Source organism: Erythrolamprus reginae, chromosome 1, assembly GCF_031021105.1.
Source record: "Erythrolamprus reginae isolate rEryReg1 chromosome 1, rEryReg1.hap1, whole genome shotgun sequence".
In the NCBI taxonomy this organism is placed as follows: domain Eukaryota; kingdom Metazoa; phylum Chordata; class Lepidosauria; order Squamata; family Dipsadidae; genus Erythrolamprus; species Erythrolamprus reginae.
In genome coordinates, this window is record NC_091950.1 from 287067748 (window position 1) to 287089223 (window position 21476).

Below are 21476 nucleotides of genomic sequence, written 5' to 3' on the forward strand. Positions count from 1 at the left end.
TACTTTACATCAGTGTTTTTCAACCAGTGTGCCGTGGCACACTAGTGTGCCGTGAGACATGGTCAGGTGTGCCGCGAAGCTCAGAGAGAGAAAGAAAACGAGAGAAAGAAAGAAAGAGAGAGAGCGAGAGAGAGAAAGCAAGAGAGAAAGCAAGAGAGAGAAAGAGCAAGAGAGAGAGAGAGAGAGAAAGAAAACAGAAAGAAAGAGAGAGAAAGCAAGAGAGGGAAAAAGAAAGAACGAGAGAGAGAAAGAAAGAGAACAAGAGAGAAAGAGAAAGAAAGAAAGAGAAAGAGAGAGAGGGAAAGTGGGAGAGAGAAAGACATAGAGGGAGGTAGGGAGGGAGAGAGAAAGAGCAAAAAAGAGGAAGGAAGGGAGAAAGGGAAGGAGAGAGAAAAAAGAGAAAGAGGGAGGGAGGGAGAAAGAAATAGAGCGAAAGGGAGGAAAAGAGAGAGAGAGAATTTTTTTGTCCAAACTTTTTTTAGCGGGCCCCCCATCCCCACTCAATGTGCCCCATGGTTTTGTAAATGTAAAAAATGTGCCGCGGCTCAAAAAAGGTTGAAAATCACTGCTTTACATCACACTATAGTTTCTGGCTTAACCTAAAAATATAGTCATTTGGGCACTTACAGAAGTAACTAACTGGAGAATATCTGAACTGTAACTTAAGAATGTCAGACAAGGAAAAACATTGCCTGTTTCAGGTAATTCTTCAAGTCAATTTAATACTATTAAGCCTCAGCAGATGTCAGTACCTTGAATGGGGTAAAGATGTTTTGACTGTCAAGTACTGGGATGAGAAACTGCAATGAATAAAACACATATAGTACTCTAGAAAAACCAGAGATATTGCAGAAAAAAATACAGTAATTGCAAGCCATATTACTGCCAAGTATGCCTGCATAGTTTTTTCTATATAACTGCCCGATGACCTTGACTTGAGGCTGTTTTAATTCCCCCCTGCAACATTAAATTCAGACACTAGAGACAATGCTACAATACATATTGGTATGTCTTTATTTCATCAACAGAAATGGTGTCTAGACAAAATTCAGTTAACACTATCAATTCAAATGAATGGAAAAAATTTTTTTTGCACGATACTGTATTTACAATGAGTAACTGAAGTCTTTAAATTTATTAGTTCGTAGATAGCAATGCTGTTTCCCCCACAAAAAAAGGTAAAAATTCTTAGTAACAAGGAATAAGCATCAACAGCCATTTCATTTATACAATAAAAATCACAAGAAACCACGGTCACCTAGAAAAAAAAAATAATAGACAAGCTTAAGAACTAGTACAATAAAATGATGCATTGAATTAAGTTCCATTAATCACATAGAATCTGTGTAAAAAGTATATAGAAAAACACCTGATGCAACTTGTTACAGTCATTGACCAGTTATGAGAGGTACAGAAGATTATACAGGTAGATATGTGTGAGAACTGTCCATACTGTTTGACCTGGGGAGGAAGAGGAGAGGGGTTGTATCCCCCCTTGCATACACTGATAAAACCCTGTTTTGAATATGGCCTCTGAAGTTTGTAAGGCATAGATAGTAGAGGTGCACTTGTATCCCACTGGTTCTGGAACAAACTCTTGGGGGATCTCTTCACCCTTGTAATCAAAGATGAGCCTTGAACTGAATGGCAAAAATCAGTATCCAGAGATCTCCAAAGTACTGAGTGGAATTTCTGCTGATTGAAGGAGTCCAGATATATATTATTAAAATTCGTAATGCAAATATTAAATATCAGTTTTCAGAGAAAGCCTTATCCTTTTCATAACTGTAAGTGCACAAGAACTCATACTCATTACCATCAAAGCACTGAACTCTAAATGTGCGGAATAACCCAGAAATTCAGCCTAGCTTCTCAAATTTGAATTCACCTGTTTGTAAGACAGGAAACAGGGAACTTCTAGGCTAAATTTCTAATCCCGACTGCCTTCAAAATTAAATGGATCATTGGCTTCAAAATCGCTTGAACCATTTCAAGTTTTGAGCGATGACAGAAAAATGAATTTTCATCAAACTTTCATCAAAGTTTTTTTTTAATTTATAAGGCTGCAATCCTATGCACACTTATCCGGGTAGAAGCTGCATTGAACTCAGTGAGACTTACTTTCGAGTAAACATGCATAGGGTCAAGCTGAACAAACTTTCATATAATTTATTTTATTACACTGCATAGGTGTTTAAACATTATGTAAACTGGACCTATATATAAAAGAGCTGATATTAGTGAGGCATTGATAATAAAAAGTTATCTATTTTTTTTTCAGTTTGAAGAAATCTGAATAATTACTCCCCACTAGAAAAAGTGGCTTTCATCACAATGGTAGAACCACATGACCATTATAATTTAAAAACAAATACATATCACTAGTTTTATTTTGATATCTCTCTATCTATCTAGCTATATATAATATTGGTGGAGTGTAGGAAAATACTGTAATTCTTTTACACGGCAAGCAATGACATTCTAACTTCCAAAGAAAGTTATAATAATTTATTAGTAGTCTACAATCCACCAAACTATAGATTTTTAATATACATAAAATTGTTTGAATGGATTTAACATATGTACAACTGTATTCTGCAGCATTATTTGATGCCTGTGTCACAAAATAATTCAATTATAAATATACATAATATAAACAAGCAAAATTACACATACTGATTTTATATTGTAGATAGAAATTAGCTACCACATTTTTTAGCAGAGCTTTCCTAAGGCTACATCAAGTAACATCCTTTCTTGTCTGTCTTCACTAACTCAAACTTTTTAAATGTACACATTTAAAGAGATGGCAGTGAAACAAGCGATCAAACAAACAAAAATCCTGATCTTTTGTGTGCGTGTGAAAACTGCCTCATTGGTCTGAGCTAGATTGTTGAGAATTTCATGCTTGCATAGGCTTCACAAAACTACTTACTTGCCTGCTGCTCTAAGGATACTGTAGCTGTGTAGGCTAAATCTGTTACAAATTATAGAGAATATCCGTAGCTCGGGAAAGAGCAAACCCTATCTGTCGGTTTGTCTTGAAAAAGGAACATACAAGATTTACAGGTCACCAACAAAAGAAAAAGATCACCAGGCTTCAGGATTAGATTAACCTATACTAAAGGCCATAAAGATTGACTGGCACACCAAAGATAAAAAATAAATTTAACCAGTTGCTGTGAGGTTAGTTAGCATACTTTATTTAGGGAAGAAAAAAAAGAGATAAAAAAAAATCACCTGAAATTCCACCCATGCGGCTTTTCACATCACAGTGATGTATAAATGGGAATAACTGCAATTGTTGAATGCAGTATTTTTGAGCATTCAAAAACATTTTCCTTTAAAATTCCCTATAATATTTTTTTAAATTTTGCGATATTGCAGTAAGCTGAATGTAATATTCAGATTCAGCAGCTGAATAGACTTAGATAGCTCTTACTGTCTTTTTTCAAGAGACAAAAATTGGAATACTGATCACAGTGGCTTCTGTATTCCATTTTTTTTCCAATTTTTACTTCCTTGGGAATAAAAATAGATGGATTAGATCCAAAAAAAGTGCATCTTTAAAAAAGCAGCATATATTTCTTAGAAAGACTTCAAATAATTTAACTGTGTAATATATAATAGTTTTATACTACAGCATCAATTTCTGATGCTTGAGTCAGCATACATTAGGCCTAGGACATAAACATAAGAATATTTTGGGAATCTGACTGAAGCTTTTTAAAAAAACAAAACAAAAACAAAAACTAACCTTTTTGTTCCAGAATCAGGTTTCAATGAACTTCAACTTTATTCAAGGCACCCCCTAGCAAACGTAAATATTTATGTAAGTGTAATATTCGCCTGACAAAAAGTAGAAGACGCCTAAATGAAATGAGGTTTTCTGGCAATAGAAAGCACAGTAAAGGCAAATTAAAATGAGAATATGAAGACTGGACAGGGCCAAATATATATTAGTTGCACATTCCTTACTCAGTGCAAAAGCAGCTGATTAGCATAGGAATGTAAAAACATGACATCACATCCATTCCTTCATCACTTAACAGCCAGTACTGTTCTTTGCATGCTTACTTTTATCTAAAAATAAAAATTTTGGTGAGTTCTGTTCCCCTAATTTTCCTTTAGCCTAATGCATTTCAAACGTCTTAATTTGGGTCCAGTTCTGAAAGTAATTCTCCTAAGAAGTTAACCCAAGAATCATATGTGATTCTGAAAAAGTGTGTCCAAAGAAGCTAATATACACAAAGAGGCAAAAAGAAAGTAAAAGAAAGAAAGCAAAAAGTTTGAAACAACAGAGCAGTGGATTAGAGAAAAAAGGGGAGGTGGAGGTAGAGAAGAATGAGTAGGAGGAGAAAAAGGCAGTGAGAGAGCCAGGTCAATACAATAACTGTAGAACATGTTTTGTCCATTACATGTAAACCAACAAAATGAGGTCAAAAGTACCATTTGCACATGAGTTGTTATTAATAGTAAATCTCTTATATCAAGTGGTTAGAATCTAATATGAGATGAGGCTTTTATTTTGCAACTACTTAGCCCTGCTTATGAATTTTTATTTGAAGGAAGGGGATCTCTATGTACAATCATAGTTTCTATTTCTTCTTTATTTTTTCCCCTTTCCTTCATTGTTCAGAAGAAAAAGGTAAAAAAAATAGCCAAATAATGATGGAAAGTAAAAAGGAGTTCTCCTTCTGGAACATCCTGGATTCTATACCCACAAGAAATACAACTTAGAGGTCACTTACAGATATCAAAACAAAAAAGTATTGAACAATACTGCCAATAGGATAAAAGAATGAAGAATTCTTAATGACTGTGAAAAATATAATGAAATTCACATGTTGCTTGAAATATTAGCTTCCATCACTGACTGTAATCACTGAAGTTACGTTTTCTGAGAAACAGCCATGAGTTCTGCAACATCAGCTGGATTACAAGACCTTCATATCTACACAACTCCTCGACCCAAATATTTTATTTGAAAACTTCTAGTATAAAGTTATATTTTCAAAGGGGGAGCCCCTATCTAAAACATTACTCTACAGTTTGAACTAGCATCCATTTGCCATAGATAAATATATGGAGAGCTATTAATAAGTTTATTCATTTTACACAAATGCTTAATATTTAAATAATATATGCTAAACATATAGTACCTCCATCCTACATAAGGATGTCTCCACCCTTTTTAGTCAATAAATGTGGAATATGCAGTGTATCTACTTCCGAGTTGGTAGGAAGAGTACAATGAATGGCCTACTGCAGAAACAGGACTGGCTATTTGTCTACATACCCCTCATTGGAAAAAAAGATGCTGATTTTTCTGCTGGAAAAGCAATGCTACTCTGGTGAGCAAGAGACTGTGGCTCAATGTAAATAGTATCTTTGAGGAAGGTATACGGAAAAGCTGTCTGCATTGACACTGTGTGATGATTCAATAAGGTCTAATACACAATAAACAGGACCAATCTATAAATGATAAATGCCACCTTAGAATATAGCCCAAAGGAGGTTATTGTGAAAATAAAAAGTAATCTTTTAAAAACAGAAGGACGGAATCCATCACAAAGAAATATCAGGGATAAATCTTGTTGGCGTGCTTTGAAATTACATCAATGCTTTTCTCACTTTTTCAACTTACAACAATGGAGCCCAGAATTAAGTTGTTGCCATCATTAAGCAGGACACCCACTATTCTCCCGCCTCTTCTCACTGTAGGCATTAGGCAGAGCCTGGGGTGCCTCAAAGGGTGGGAGGGGGACCTGGTTGGCTGAACAAATTGTTGTAAGTTGTGGATTACCTGCACAATATTTCAATAGGAAAAATGTTTCCATGAGCAGGAGTGGTTATATTTTGGAAGTAATTTTGCATAATTATTGTTCAATGCAAATCAACTAGAGTTGAGTCAATTTTTTTAAACAGGTAGTCCTCAATTTATAACCACAATTGGGGCCAGAATTTCCACTCCTAAGCAAGATGGTTGTGAAGCGGGTTGTGCCTGATTTTATGACTTTTTGGCTTTGTTAAGTGTATGATTGTTAAAGTGAATCTGGCTTCCCCAATTTATTTTTGTCAGAGGTGTCCTGGGAAGATTGGAAATGGCAAGCATATGACTTTAAGTCACTGCAGCTGCTGTTAATACATGTGCCCAAATTTGATTTATGTGATCCTGGGGATATTGTCATGGTCATGTGAGGACTAGTTGTAAGTCAAGGATTACCTGAGGTTTCAATATTTTTACAACTATTTCTTTCTTCACTCACATTTTCTATGTTGGTCAGTATTTTATTTTTAATATTCACAATTGTTCTAAATATGGTTCTCTGTACTCTGTCATTCTCTGAATGGCCACTGTTTTTCATTTTTCAGAGCAACTCAATCAGCAGCAGTTTTGAGCTGATGCCAGTACAGGCCAGAATAGTATATCCTAATATATCACTGCAATCGGCATCTATGTTAAGGCAGCATTAAGGGAGATTATACAGCGAAGCCAGTAGAAAGAACGACTGGAGAAAAAAAATAAACACTAGGAACACAAGTTAAGATCTGGAGTGGAGGCCTTGATTTAAACTTTGCTGATTGAAACGAAGCCTCTGAATCTAAGCAATTTTGCCTTATGCCATCTTTCCTCAGCCTAGTATCCTTTGGATGCAGTGCACAACTATTTCCAATTACCCTATCCAACTTGGAGAAATCTGCCTTAGTTCAGCATTGATAATATAGACTCAACCGTTTCTTTACCACACACCTCTTTTAAATACCTTTTGTAGCCACAGACTATGACCACAGACCACCAAGACGTAACTCATGATTTAAATCATAAGATTTAACTCATTCTTCAAGCCTTCATGACTCCTTGTGACAACCTAGCAGGCCTCTAGACCACATATTGAGAATCACTGTTTGGCTTAATTTTTGGGGGGTGGGGGGAAGATAAACAAAGATAAATACAAAAAATGCCCAATTCACACTATTAAGAAGAATTCCATATTTGGCAAGACTAATAATTCATTACATAATCAACTCCTGAGGTTTGTTTTTCCTAGTTTGCTGAATTAAAAAAAAAGAAACAGTAATGAATAAAATGTGTGAAATATACCAAAGTTGCAACTTCATTTACGAAATGAGGTTTGATCCAAAACTCAGTGCAAGTGGCAAAATTGACCATTGCTATACAGTATCTGTGAGACAGGTAAGAATAAAACCCACTTTGTTCAAAATGGGCACAAAAAGTGAGAGGTGCCACAAACACTGTCCCAGATTAAAAATTCAAAAAAGTTTCCAACATTGAAACTTTATATATAAAGGTAGATGATATTGCTGAACAGTGAACTGAGTGGCGGGGGAAAATATTAAAACATATACAAGTTACTTCTAGCATAGACCAAGAAAGGAATGTTGGAATTTTTATACAATAGAAATTTAAAATTCCAGTTGTTTTCATGAGAAAATTCTGAGCCATGCAGGGTTTTGTTTTTTTTTGCATATGGATATATATTTTTATATATACTATATATATGTATATATGTACAGTTTAGCTATAAAACTTTGATGTGTAAAGAAGCTGTCTTCAATGAAAAATTGAACATTCAGAGGAAATTCCTGAGTTAGGGTTTTGTGACATGGGCCACTGAGAAAAAGCTGCATTTGGGTCCTCAGAGGTGTTATGTCCATCCCTGTTGAATATTGAAATTAAAATTAAAATACAGTAACAATAACAACAGCAATAAAAAAAGGATCAGACAGTGTTGCCACTGCTTTGTTCCCCTGCCTGAGCATGGGATAGCACCATAGTGAAGAAGTTAGACTCCTGCTTTGTAGAGAGGATGGAATACTTAAAAACAGTATTGCTGCTAAGACCACTGTAGTGTGCACCAAGTATGTTCTTCAATAAAGACAACAAATGATCATGGCCACTGACTGACTGAGGAAACCTTACTAGGTGTGATGTAAAAGGTATACCGAACACTAAGTGTACTCCTTCCTAGGCTGCTCATCTGTCGTACACTTATCAGTCATTTCCTGACAGAAATCCATGGTCACCGCTTGGTTGTTCTGTTCTGGAGGGAGCTCCTGCTCAGAATAGGTAACTTGGTCAGCTCCATCCAGTCCTCTTGCTGCACATTTGTCAGAAATGTTGTTGGGTAGCCAGTGGGCTCCCAGCTGCTGCACTGGGCTTTGTTCTGAACAGCACTGCAAGCTTTCTCCAATGCATTGGGATGTCACTACATTTTGCTCCACTCCACCTGATGAAGGGTTAATACTAGCTGCTGTCGGAAGATCCATAGGCCTGAGCACAGGGCAGTATCGGTGAAGGTCTTGGATCTGTTCGGAGGTCTGCATGTCTCGGCATACTTCTTGAGAAAGGCAGGAGAAATTATCTAATAACTCTCCCATGCATGCTTTCAGCTGGTTCCTTTCTGACAGAAGTTTCTCCTTCTCACAAACCTGTCAAATACAGAACAGCGTTCATTTTTAAAGAGAGGTTTGGCACATCAGGCATCAGAATTTCAAAATCAGGTCTTAATTTTGGCACATTATCCAGAATGAAATACTAAAGCTGCTGATACAGTTCTACAGAGGAATCATTGAGTCTGTCATCTGCACCTCTATAACTGTCTGGTTTGGTGCTGCAACCCAACAGGACCGACACAGACTTCAGAGGATAATCAGAACTGCAGAAAAAACAATTGCTGCCAACCTGCCTTCCATTGAGGACCTGTATAATGCACGAGTCAAAAAGAGGGCGGGGAAAATATTTACTGACCCCTCACATCCTGGACACAAATTGTTTCAACTCCTACCCTCAAAACGTCGCTACAGAGCACTGCACACCAAGACAAATAGACACAAGAACAGTTTTTTTCCAAACGCCATCACTCTACTAAACAAATAATTCCCTCAATACTGTCAGACTTTCTACTAAATCTGCACTTCTATTCTACTAGTTTTTCTCATCATTCCTTTCACCCATTTCATCCCATGTTGACTGTATGACTGTAACTTGTTGCTTATATCCTAAGATTTTTATTAATATTGCTTCTTCATTGCTTATTTGACCCCTATGACAATCATTAGGTGTTGTACCACATGATTCTTGACAAATGTATATTTTATTTTATGTACGCTGAGAGCATATGCACCAAGACAAATTCCTTGTGTGTCCAATCACACTTGGCCAATAAAAATTCTATTCTATTCTATTCTATTAAAAGTCTGACAGTGGAAAAGCAAAGGTAGAAAATAGATAAAAGATCTTCAAATTAATGGGAGAACCGTAGATTGGAAGAGCTAATAACGGACAAAATAAAAAGCCATTCTTCTCTTGAGGCAATAGTCAGCAATCACACATACACATATAATATGAACAGATGATGGACTAGGATTGAGGAAAGAGAAGAAGCTAAGTCAACAGATAAGATATATGTTTGTGATCACAGAGGACAGAATTGTGTTTAGAAAAGCTATGGATTATTAGGGGGGAAAGGCTGAGATGGGGAGCATTCTATCCAAATTATTTGACCTGACTCAATCACCCCTAAATATGATGAGAAGTTACTTGATACATTTTGTTCAAGTTTAAGCAAATTTGGAGTGTATTAAATATAAGACGGGACATGCTTAATAAGTCTTAGTATTTAGTATGAATTATAAAGACAAGGCAAAATAGATTAAATGGATTTTATTAAATTTGGTTAATGATCAGTATAAAGTGAGTTATTTAATAAATAATGGTATTTAATATTTCTTTAGGCTTACCAATTTGCGGATTTCACATTCCAAATTCTGAATACAGTCCAGTTTTCTCTTGCGACAGCGCTGGGCAGCAATTCGGTTTTTACTGCGCCGCCGAACATCATGGATAAATTCCAATTGCTCTGAGGTTAATTTGTGCATCTTTATCATCATCTGGAAATCATTCCTTGGAAGATCTGTGATTTGATCTACAGGAAATGGAAGTTTCACCTGAGGTAAAATAAAGGAAAAGGCAGATTTAACAAAGAATTTAGCAGGTTCCTTGGAATAGTTCTTTTACTCAAAGAATATAGTTGACTATAGTTCAAGTATTAAGTCCCGCATTGTAGGCAAGTTAAAAAAATATCCTAACAGTGTAAATGACTATTATACAACAAAATAAGCAATACTATAAAGTATAAACAGTTTGGTTTAGATAAATGAGATTTTTCATGTTCCCCTCGAAGTACAGGTTCCAATTCGAAGAAAGGATGATAATTAAAAATATAAAGGATAATAAACTAAAGAAGAATCCTAAAATAAAAACTACAATACTTTTTTTCTTAACTGAGGTTACATATTTGTTATGTTAATTGTTGAATTTAATTGTACTTCTTTTTACATCAGTGAAATCTAACATCATCAAATTTGACAGCCAGTAAATAAATCATCAGAATAAGATGTAAAAGGTTCCATGGCAGATTCAGATGCTGATACAAATACTCAAGATTTATTTTGTTTAGGTATTCATGCTCTTCTATGTTGTGATAAAATATATTTATCCCATTATTAATAATATTTCTCCTACCACTATAATCAGATGACCATGGGTGGTAAGCAAAGTCAAGGCAGTTTCTCTAATAAAAGAATGATTCATAAAAAATTAAAAACCAAGTCTAATAAAATATTAAAATATTATTTTATTGCTATCAGTGCTTTTCATAAAGAAAAAAACACTTTCTGTACTTAGTGCATGTTTTCATACAGAAACTATGCCGCTATTATTCTGAATAGCCTTATTGAAACTGGGTATCCTGATGCTTTAAAAGGTTTGATTTAAAGGAAAAATGAAAGCATTCAGAAGCAAGAATCTAAATGCATGAAGGACATTCAGAAGATGGCAGAATAACACAATGGATACTTTACATCCTCTTAGAGACTACTCTGGAAAAAATGTTGGGAATATAGACAGGTAGTTCAGTAAAAACCTCAGCTAAATCTGCAGTATTGATGAACAAGTAAATGAAATAATAGAAAATTCTGACAATGAATATGTAGGTGGCATTTTGGCAATACTGTATATATTTGGAATATTGTTTATGCATTGGGTTGTTCCATATTACAAAAATATACACGAGGGAGAAAAATTTAGAAAAGTCCAACTAGTTTGATCAACAAAATACTACATTCATTGTGCTAGCTTTTAAAGCAACCTGAGATATGCAAAGGACTTAAAATAAAGAGATAAATCACTCTACTATGTCTGATCAATATGTGAACCGACTGATAGCTGAGTCTATAATTAAATTTTATTACAATGTCATATAGTAATGGGTTCTAGTTTGTATACTTGGATATTTTTAAACTAAATACAACTGTACAAATTCATGGAGGATAGGCTTTTTTTAAAGAGCTATCAATCATAACAATTGGTTTTGAATACCTAACAATAGAAAGTTATGAGTACTTAATAGTAGAAAGTTAACTTAAAGCTTTATTTTGAGATTTACAGAGAAATTTACTTTTCAAACGTGGTAAAATGGACATTAAATTGGTATGACTTCAGATTCAACCTCCGGGGCTATTATTCTTGCCTTTGATCCTATCACAAAGAACCAATTAATTTTCAAAAGCTCAGTACATCATAGATACATGTTGTCTATATTGATATGCCCAGTAGATGGCACCATATGTTTTAAGATTCACCATGAGAGAAAGACTATATTTAGATATGGCTCACATATGCCTTCTCTAATTCAGACTTCCCAAGAGGAAACTCCTTTGAGTCTTCGGAGAGGGGCAGCATACAAATCTAATTAATACATTAATAATAAATAAATAAATATATGAGAATACATTTTGATAGCTTGGATACAAGTCTGCCCCTTATACAACCACGAAAATTGGGATATAAGTAACTCTCACAACCAACAGAAAAGTTTCTGCCTGGTATTGTTTGATAATTACACGAGGCCAAGGTAGTTTGACATTCATTCACCTACTTTCCCACAAATAAGAATACCCTACACACCTATCATTGGCCAACAAGTACAGTGTATTAGTTTAACTGTTTTTGTTTGTGGAGAAACTAACGAATGAATGTCAAACTGGCCTTGTATTAGGACAGTGTTTTCCAACCTTGGCAACTTGAAGATATTTGGACTTCAACTCCCAGAATTCCCCAGCCAGTGAACGCTGGCTGGGGAATTCTGGGAGTTGAAGTCCAGATATCTCCAAGTTGCCAAGGTTGGGAAAGACTGTATTAGGAGATTCTCAGTCATCCAGGTCACGGTTGTCCCAAAGATGCTTTTTCAAGAGGCAACTGGACTGATATTTCTTTGAAGATGTTTCGCTTCTCATCCAACAAGCTTCTTCAGCTATGACTGGATGGAGGGGAATGGAAAGTTATATACTCCTTGCAGACTTTCAGCTGTCTGCAACGAGTATAAATCCTTCCATTCCCCACCATCCGGTCAGAGCTGAAAAGGCTTCTTGGGTGAGAAGTGAAATGTCTTCAAAGAAAAACAAGAAAACCCAGTTGCTTCTTGAAAAAGCATCTTTGGGATAGATGACCTTGTGCAATTTTTTATATACGATTTCCATACTTCCCCAATTCACTATCGCATGAATATATTACTTCTTTCACACATTGTCTGTCTGTGAACCTTCACCTTCTTATCCCACCGGTGGAACTATATAAACACAAACACACAGAGCACAGGTCATATTACTGTGACATGAGTCACCAGAAATGGCTCACCGCCCCACAATTAAACAATGTTCTGTTAAATATACAAAGACTGACCTTAGACATGGTGATGTGGACAAATGGCTTTCTGTGATAGGAAGGGTACCTATTTTCTCTCTTGATATGTTTTAGTCTAAAACATTTAGACTCTGCCTAATTATGCACATGTTGAACATATGTGTACATAAGTGTACCAGTGTTCCTTTTGTCCCCTGTCCAATTGTCTTTCCTTTTCTTCCTTTCATATACGTATCTTGTCTTCTATTTTTATATCTTTTCTTCTATCCTTTTCTTTATATATATTACTACATGTCTATTCTCTTCAATATGTATTGTGTATTGGATTAATAAATAAATAAATAAATGAGTGAATGAATGAATGAATGAATAAATAAATAAATAAATAAATGTTCCCTCCTAATTCTATGGGAGGCTAGTACAGTAAGCAAATGCCAAAGCTACTTGGTTTCCTTCATAAGGTCCCCAATATTTAGAAAAAAGACAGGACACTAATTATTTTAAAATCTCAGGAAGGGGATTTCTACGGTAACCTCTTGAATTCTACAGATGCAAGACTACTTTTACTGTTTACTGATTTTACTTTTACCATGGCTTCTATCCTCTTAAATAATGTACCCTTGTGGTGGAGCTCTGTCCCCACTTCTTGGCTTTCTGAAAAGGCCTCAAAACCTGGCTTGGCCAATTAGCCTAGGCCCCAATGGGAGCTTTAATGCTGGAGCTGGTTAGTGGGTTAAGAAGACGACCCCACATCCACCTTGTTTGCATACTGGCCCTTAATTCACCTAATTTTGGTTAATTCTTAATGCTTGCACATTATATTTTTGTTCTTGTGATGTTGTAAGCCACGCAGAGTTGCTTGACAGTGAGATGGGCAGTATTTACATCTAATAAATAAATAACTAAATAAGGGGCGGCATACAAATCTAATTAATAATAATAATAATAATAATAATAATAATAATAATAATAATTATTATTATTATTATTTGGACTTCAACTCCCAGAATTCGCCGGCTGGGGAATTCTGGGAGTTGAAGCCAGATATCTTCAAGTTGCCAAGGTTGGGAAACATTGCTCTATGCACAGGAACCATTGACAGCCTTTTCCCCCCAATACTATAGAAAATAAAAAAGTACTCTCACCTTGAGTTACAAAAGTCAGTGTTAACAGGACTAGCTAAGCACAAATTTCAAGGTTTATGCAGTCTATTACTGCATTTATATACACACCAGGAACAGCTTTGCTTGGGGTTAATTTCTGAACAGACTGGATACATACAGGTAGTTCAGTCTGGATGGTCAGTTTTAATATGGTTTATTTTGGCCTCATACTGGAGCAGCAGAGTTATGATGGCTGGTAAAACATGTTTTAGCATGTTGCTTACACACAGCCAGTTGTGATTTAGTCAACAAATCAAGGTTGGCCAAACCATGGCTTAGTGTAATACGTAGACAAGTTCACTAACTATGGGGTTTACCACAATGTTCGGGCAATTTTGAAGAGAAATTAGACTGAACTGAAATTAAATAAGTTTTGGGGTAGCCCAAAGTACATGGATGCTTTTTTAAAATTTATATACTGCAGCTTAGTTTTAAATAGCAGTATACAACAATGCAGTGTTATTATATCCCTTTTGTAATCTTGAGCTGGAATGGAGTCTCTTCGGTGACAGAGTAACTTTCAATGTCTCTGTAATTGCTGGTCCTTGCAGGGGCACAGCATTGGGCCTGATTTTGATTCCTTCCAAATGTATTTCCTTACATTTACAATTAAATTTCAACTTTTGTTATTTTTCCTCCTCAAGAGTCTTTTCATATCATATCCAGAAATCAGCTGACTGCAGAAGACTCAAGCTATATTAGTAATTGGTTGCTCTTTTGAATATCCGAACATTATGTTCAGATTTGCATGCAAGGTAAGAATCAAGTAAGAATGAATATGCTTTTATGTTTTTCCAGTCCTATGAACTCCGATAACACACATATTATTTATACACCGAGAGAAGTGTGTGGGAGAGAGACCACACTACAACATATGGGATTCTGCTTAAGAAATTCGTTTTAATTATCCAGGATAAATTTAAATAATGTAAAGTGAATAGGTGAGCCAATTTAATGTAGTGGTTAAGGCCCCAGGCTAGAAATTGGGAGATGATAAATTCTAATCCTGCATTAGACTCAAAGTCAGCTGGGTCACCTTGGTTAGTCACTTTCTCTTAGTCAGTAAAAGCCATTTCTGGACTTATTTGCCAATAAAACTGCAGGATCCAACAATGACTTTGAGGCACCAAATAGATAAAGAGAAGTCAGTCCAAATCACAAAATTGCAACAAAAAATGAATATTTATTCCAAAGTTTGCATCTTTATGAGATTCTCTTAAAAAAAAGGTTTCTACTCTGCTCAATTATGCTTCCATTGTTATCTTTTGATCAGCAGTATATCAATTCCTCCTGTTTATACATGTTATTTACATAATCTGGCCTACTTTCGTATTTTAAAAAAAGATGTCAAACATTTGAAAGACCTTGAAGTCAGGTGCATGTAAGCTAAATAAAGAGCTTGTTTGAAAAATAAAAATAAACTTTGGTCAATTTGAGCAAGAGTTTTGTGTCCATCTGGAAAATGGTGAGGGCTAAAAAATGCAACAGGTCTTCATGGCATTATAAGCACCACCAACAAGTGAGAGAAAAGAGTTCGTAAATGTTAGTTTTATATTTAAGTGTCTCCCTTTATATTCTTTTCATAGATACATACATTTTTTCAGATACACTATCTTTTCAAATGTTCAGCTGCACATAACCTTGGGAGAATGTGCTTAATAAATATTTCAATTAATGAAAGCATTGTATTTATCCACATGCTTCCTGTATCATAGCTATTCTCAGCAAGTTGCATAGTGGGTGAAATACTACAATGATGAACAGACAGCTAAATCTTTTCAATCAATACATTAAAAATGAAGCTGAATAGATAGATGATCTGGAGATTTCCTCTCTTAGGAAACTGCTACACAAGAGGCAGTCCAGAAATTCCTTAGCCACAAATATTCCCCTTTATTGAAACATTACTTTTGTTTTTTAAACTTCCATTTCAGGGTGCATGTATGATATCCCAGCGACCGGTTAGGTCCCACAGAGTTGGCCTTCTCCGGGTCCCGTCGACAATGTCGTCTGGCAGGACCCAGGGGAAGAGCCTTCTCTGTGGCGGCCCCGACCCTCTGGAATCAACTCCCTCTGGAATCAACTCAGGACTGCCCCCACCCTCCTTGCCTTTCGCAAACTCCTAAAAACCCATCTCTGCCGTCAGGTGTGGGGAAATTGATTCCCCTGGGCCGTTCCATTTTATGTGTGGTTTGTTTGAGATGTATGACTGTTTTTATATGAAATGGTTTTAAACTGTTTTTAATCATTAGATTTGTACTGTGTTTTGTTGTTGTGAGCCGCTCCGAGTCTCTGGAGAGGGGTGGCATACAAATCTAATAAATGAATGAATGAATGAATGAATGAATGAATGAATAAATGAATAAATAAATAAATAAAATTCTAAAGTTAACCATAGTTTGGGAGTTCAAAAAAAGTAGTATTGTATTTGTTAATCTGTGTAAAAAGAGATCAGTTTCAGAAATAAACCTCTCCTCCATGCAGGCAATGCCCTTACACTCTGATCTAAAGGCACCAGCTCACTCTGACACAGTTATTGTACCAGGTTGTTTGACCCTTATTCCCAAATAATGCCAACAGTCATCTAAAACAGTGTTTCCCAACTTTGACAACTTGAAGATATTTTGGACTTCAACTCCCAGAATTCCCCAGCCAGCGAACGCTGGCTGGAGAATTCTGGGAGTTGAAGTCCAGATATCTTCAAGTTGCCAAGGTTGGGAAACACTGATCTAAAAGACAAACATTTCTAAGGGGCCGAGGGAGGATTTCTTTGTGGTTTCCTGTGAGAAACAGCTGCCTTAATAGATATGTTTAGTCACAGAATGGATACAGGGCTGACAATGGTGGCTGCAACCAGTTTAATAACTGGTTCGGTGATCGTGCGTTTTGCACGCCTAACTCACTTACAGGCAGGGTTCAAAACACATCGATTTGAAGATCTCCTGCTTACCTTCTAAGGCAGCCCCAGTAAGTAGAACAGTGGGGGCAGGAAAATCAGCTGTGCCACATGAATCAGCTGACCCAGAAAGAAGGAACTATAGGACAGGATAGCACAAGGGCAGAGGGCCCGGCCAGCTGATCATCGGAACTACTGGTTTGGCCAAACTGGTCCAAACTGGCAGCAGCCCACCACTGACAGTTGGTCTGAGGGGAGAAATAATTTATCCAACGGACTGAAGGCAAAGCTGAAAATCGGTCTGATCTTGAAAAGCAAAACTATATATTTTACTGCAATTTTCTTTTTCTCAATTAATCCCGACATAAACCACTTATACATCTAACCTTGGGGTCGGCAACCTGAGGCTTTGGAGACACATGTGGCTCCTTAGGCCTCTGCTGTGGCTCCCTGTCCCACCACTGACTGTCCCCACTCCTTGCCCTCCCCTCCCAGTCAGTCCCGCCTGGCCCCGGAAGGTAAGGGCGACGGTGGGGGATTGAGAAGCAGCTGAAACTGATTCTCTGGTGTCTTACTCTTCCTGGAGCTTCTTCCAGCCCTTGTTGGTTCCTGCCTCAGTGGCTTGCTCTTCATCCCAAGACACTGTCCAACCTGACCACGACCCATGCCAGCCTTGCCAACATGAGAGCTGATGGGATGGGAATCCAGGAGGACAGGATGGCAGAAAGGACTGGGCTGCAGCTTTGAAACATGCATGTGTGTGTGTGTATGGACCCCCTGGCCACTGTGGCAGGACAAGGAAGTTGCAAACAAGCGGGGAGACCTGAAGCGAGCACCCATCCACCCCAAGCACGCCTTTGCTGCACTTTGGCTGAGCCTGGCCACTCACTTGAGGGTCTTCCCGCTCATGTGCACCCTCCCGGCCTTACTACAACCAGCCAGGGGGTCCTGGTGAGGGTCGCTGGAGGCTTAGTGCAGGAGCAAAGCAGCCCTGTACTTGCCTTCATGACACATTTGCACTCAAGGCAGCTCTCACCTCCTGCCACACTGGGGGGAAAGGGGAGCAATGAGAGAGAGAGAGAAAAGGGAATTATCTGATCCTCCTTTCTCTCTCTTACCTCTTTTGCCTACGCGCATGTGCACATACACAAGCAGGATACCCTCCTGAGCTAGGATCATTGGGCGGCCACAGTGACTCCTCCTCCCACTGCCGCCACTGTGCACCCAGGTGAGTAGCCACCTGCGCTGTGCTGGAAAGCCAGATCTCTTCCCTCCAGGCATTCGGCAGTAGCTGCCCCTTCCTTCCTGAGCCAACATGAAGCTGGCACTGAGCTGCCCGCAAAGGATGTGGAATCACACACACAAAATTGTGATTCTGTATCCTTTGCAGGCAGCTCAGCACCAAACACAATCCACTTCATGTTGGAGTAAAGCGCCACATTTTTGCTCAAGGCAGCCTTTGCCTCCTGTCCCTTTGGGATGGAGCTTGCTCTTGCTGTGCTTGGACAAAGAGCTGCGGGGCGGGGGGTATAGCTGGAGTGTAGGAGTGAAGGGGGAGAGAGGGAGGAAAGAGAAACAAATGAGTGAGAGAGAGAGAGAGAGAGAAAGAAAGAAAGAAAGAAAGAAAGAAAGAAAGAAAGAAAGAGAGACAGAAGGGGGAGAGGGACAGGGACAGAGAAATGAGAGAGCTGGAGGAGAGAATGAGAGAAACAAGAGAAGGAAAGAGGAGAGGAAGAGGGACAGAGAAATGAGAGATGGAGGGAGAATGAGAGAGGGAAAATGAGGCAAACAAATAGAGAAGGAAGAGAAAGAAAAAGAAAGGGATAGGAAGGAAAAAACAAATAAGAAGGAGCGAAAGAGAGAGAAATGAGAGAAAAGGGGAGAAAAAGAGAGAGAAATGGGAAAATGATGGAGGGAGAGAATGAGAGAGGAAAAAGAGAGAAACGAAGACAGAAGGGGAAGAGGGAGAGAAATGAGAGAGCTGGCAGGAGAGAAAGAGAGAAATAAATGAGAGAGAAGAGAGAAAGAAAGAAAAAGAAAGAAAAGAGGGGGGAGGAAAAAATAGAAAAATAGAAATGAGGAACAAAGATAGACAGACCCATTTCCCACAGAAAAAACAGGAGCCGCCAAACCTGGGTAGGCGTGGCTGGGGGGGTGTCATATGACTGGATGGGAGTGTTGTGCTGGCCACGCCCACTCAGGTTATGTGGCTCCCTGGGTTTTCTTTTCTGTGGGAAACGAGTCCAAATGGCTCTTTGAGTATTGAAGGTTGCAGACCTCTGATCTAACTGAAGCCCACAATTTACACATACATTCCTTTTCTCCTTCTCCAATCTATTCGGTGTCCTAGCACTTTTCTTACTGATTCTCTACTTCTATTTTAAAGCTTTTCAGTCAGTTTTCAGAAGAATCTTTATTCACAACCCTCCCCGCCCCTTGCAGGCAAGTGGTTACCCTGCAAAATTTACTGCTGCACCAACTGTCCATCATCTTCATGTTATCAGTGTTTCCAACTCCTATGGCCATTCTTGTAAGTCTAGAAGTATTCTGGTAAAATTAGATTGATGGACAGGAGGAATCTTTCCTCTGTAATAGTCTCTGCCTGGAGCTTATATTTTAAGTTGTAAATGCAGACGGAGAAAGTAAGTCTCATGACAGCCAAAGGAGAGACTCCATAAGCACTACACTGCTCATAGAAGAGGGAGCCATATTAACTAAATAAAAAACAGCTTTGTTTGGAGAGCATCAGTGTAAGGGTGAAAGGCTGAACCTGGTGAGAGAAGATTTAGGGTTTTCAAGCCAGAGATAGCCAGGAGATGTAAATGTATCTTGGTGCATCCCATGATGCATAAACTGAGGTGAAATTCAGAGAGTAGGCAGCCCAGAAGTGGGGATAACAATAGCATTTAGACTTATATATCGCTTCAGTGCTTTACAGCCCTCTCTAAGCGGTTTACAGAGAGCAAGCATATTGCCCCTAACAATCTGGCTCCTCATTTTACTGACCTTGGAAGGATAGAAGGCTGAGTCAACCTTGAGTCTACTGAGATTCGTTCTGCCAAATTGCTGGCAGCTAGGGATCAGCAGAGGTAGCTTGCAGTACTGCACTCTAAACACTACACCACTGAGGATCATGGAAATAGTTTTTTTAAAAGAATCCCACTTTTCATAGCTTAGTTACAAATTTGTCTAGGAACTTGCTTTCATAGTTTTCATGAATATGATTTCATCCTGACTGGCACCAATGATGCAATTTGGAAATCTGTGTGGCTCTTATTTAAGTATGCCAACAATGGGAATTTTGATAAAAAGACACCCAGCAGCTTGTTAAATATCCATTCATTTGGAAGGTGAATAAAACCATATATATTACATACCACTGGTGCAACCCTTCAGCTATTCTGAAAATAAGCATTTCTGTCTTTAGATATTACAATATGCCCTTGCTTAGAAATTGGTTGCTTTGAGATTGTTTGAAATTACAAAGGACTTCCTAAATGATATCTATGACATGATTTTGAAGTTCCGATGGATGTATACACCACTCTGTGGTTACGTGATTGCATTTTGGGCACTAGGCTTTTGGCCTGCATTAATGGATGTTTGCAGCATCCTGTGGTCATGTGAACACAATTTTGGTGGGTTTAGACAGTTTCTGATACATACTTCCAAGAAGAAGGGGAAGGAAGAGGGGGAAGGGGGAGGAGAAAGCGACAAAAAAAGCCCCTATTGGATAAAATGAATTCACTTAACAACCACTGCGAAAAAGTCATAAAATTGGGTATGGTCATACTCACAGTGATCCTCTTAATGACCACTGGGATACTCTTAATGATCACAACAACATACAACTGTAATTCAGTTGTATATTGTAAGAACAATCCCACCTGCCAGGCCATCTCTTGGGGGGGGGGGGAGAATTTTGAGCGCCGCAGAGAGGGTCCACAAGGTTCTCCTAGATTCACAGCTGAGGCTAGAGCAACATCTCTTGGTTATGGCTAGGGGAACCTTTGCACAGGTTCGCCTGGTGCACCAGTTGTGGGCCTATTTGGACAGGGGCTCTCTTCTCACAGTCACTCATGCCCTCATTACCTCTAGGCTCAATTACTGCAATGCGCTCTACTTGGGGCTACGCTTGAAGAACATTCAGAGACTTCAACTAGTCCAGCATGCAACCACAAGAGCCTGTTGGGCACACCTAGGTACGCCACATCAGCTCAGCACTCTGTGAGCTGCACTGGCTGCCCATTTGGTCTCTGAACGCAATTCAAGGTCTTGATTATTACCTATAAAGCCCTACATGGCATTGGACCAGATTATTTACAGGACCGTCTTCTCCCTCACATGTCCCAGCGACTGGTTAGGTCACAAAGAGTTGGCCTCCTCCGGGTCCCGTCGGCCAAACAATGCTGATTGGCGGGTCCACGGGGAAGAGCCTTCTCTGTTGTGGCCCCGGCCCTCTGGAACCAACTCCCCCTGGAGATTTGTACCACCCCCATTCTCCTCACCTTCCAAAAGGCGTTATGCTGGCAGGCCAGGAGACTGTGAGTGATACTTCCGCTCCGGACATTAATATGAATGAGGGATGATTGTTTTTTATATTGGGTTTAATCTATTTCTTCTAATGTTTTAATTCTATTCTATTTTTACCTTGTCTTTTTTATTCTGGTAAGCTGCCCTGAGTCCGCAA

At 38.3% G+C, this 21476-nt stretch overlaps 1 protein-coding gene across 5 annotated transcripts in view; it reads right to left on the bottom strand.

Annotated features, from left to right (window-relative positions):
- Positions 1–993: 993 nt before the first annotated feature.
- Positions 994–21476, bottom strand: part of BACH2 (BTB domain and CNC homolog 2) — a 233964-nt gene continuing 213481 nt past the window's right edge. For 4 of the 5 annotated variants that reach the window (XM_070733211.1, XM_070733212.1, XM_070733215.1 and 1 more), the window contains 2 exons: positions 9766–9972; positions 994–8454 (listed from right to left, as the gene is read on the bottom strand). In XM_070733211.1, the coding sequence (XP_070589312.1) occupies positions 7975–8454; positions 9766–9972 (687 nt within the window). In that variant the 3' untranslated portion in view covers positions 994–7974. The remainder of the gene's footprint in view (positions 8455–9765; positions 9973–21476) is intronic. The other variant, XR_011557394.1, reaches the window with a different exon arrangement.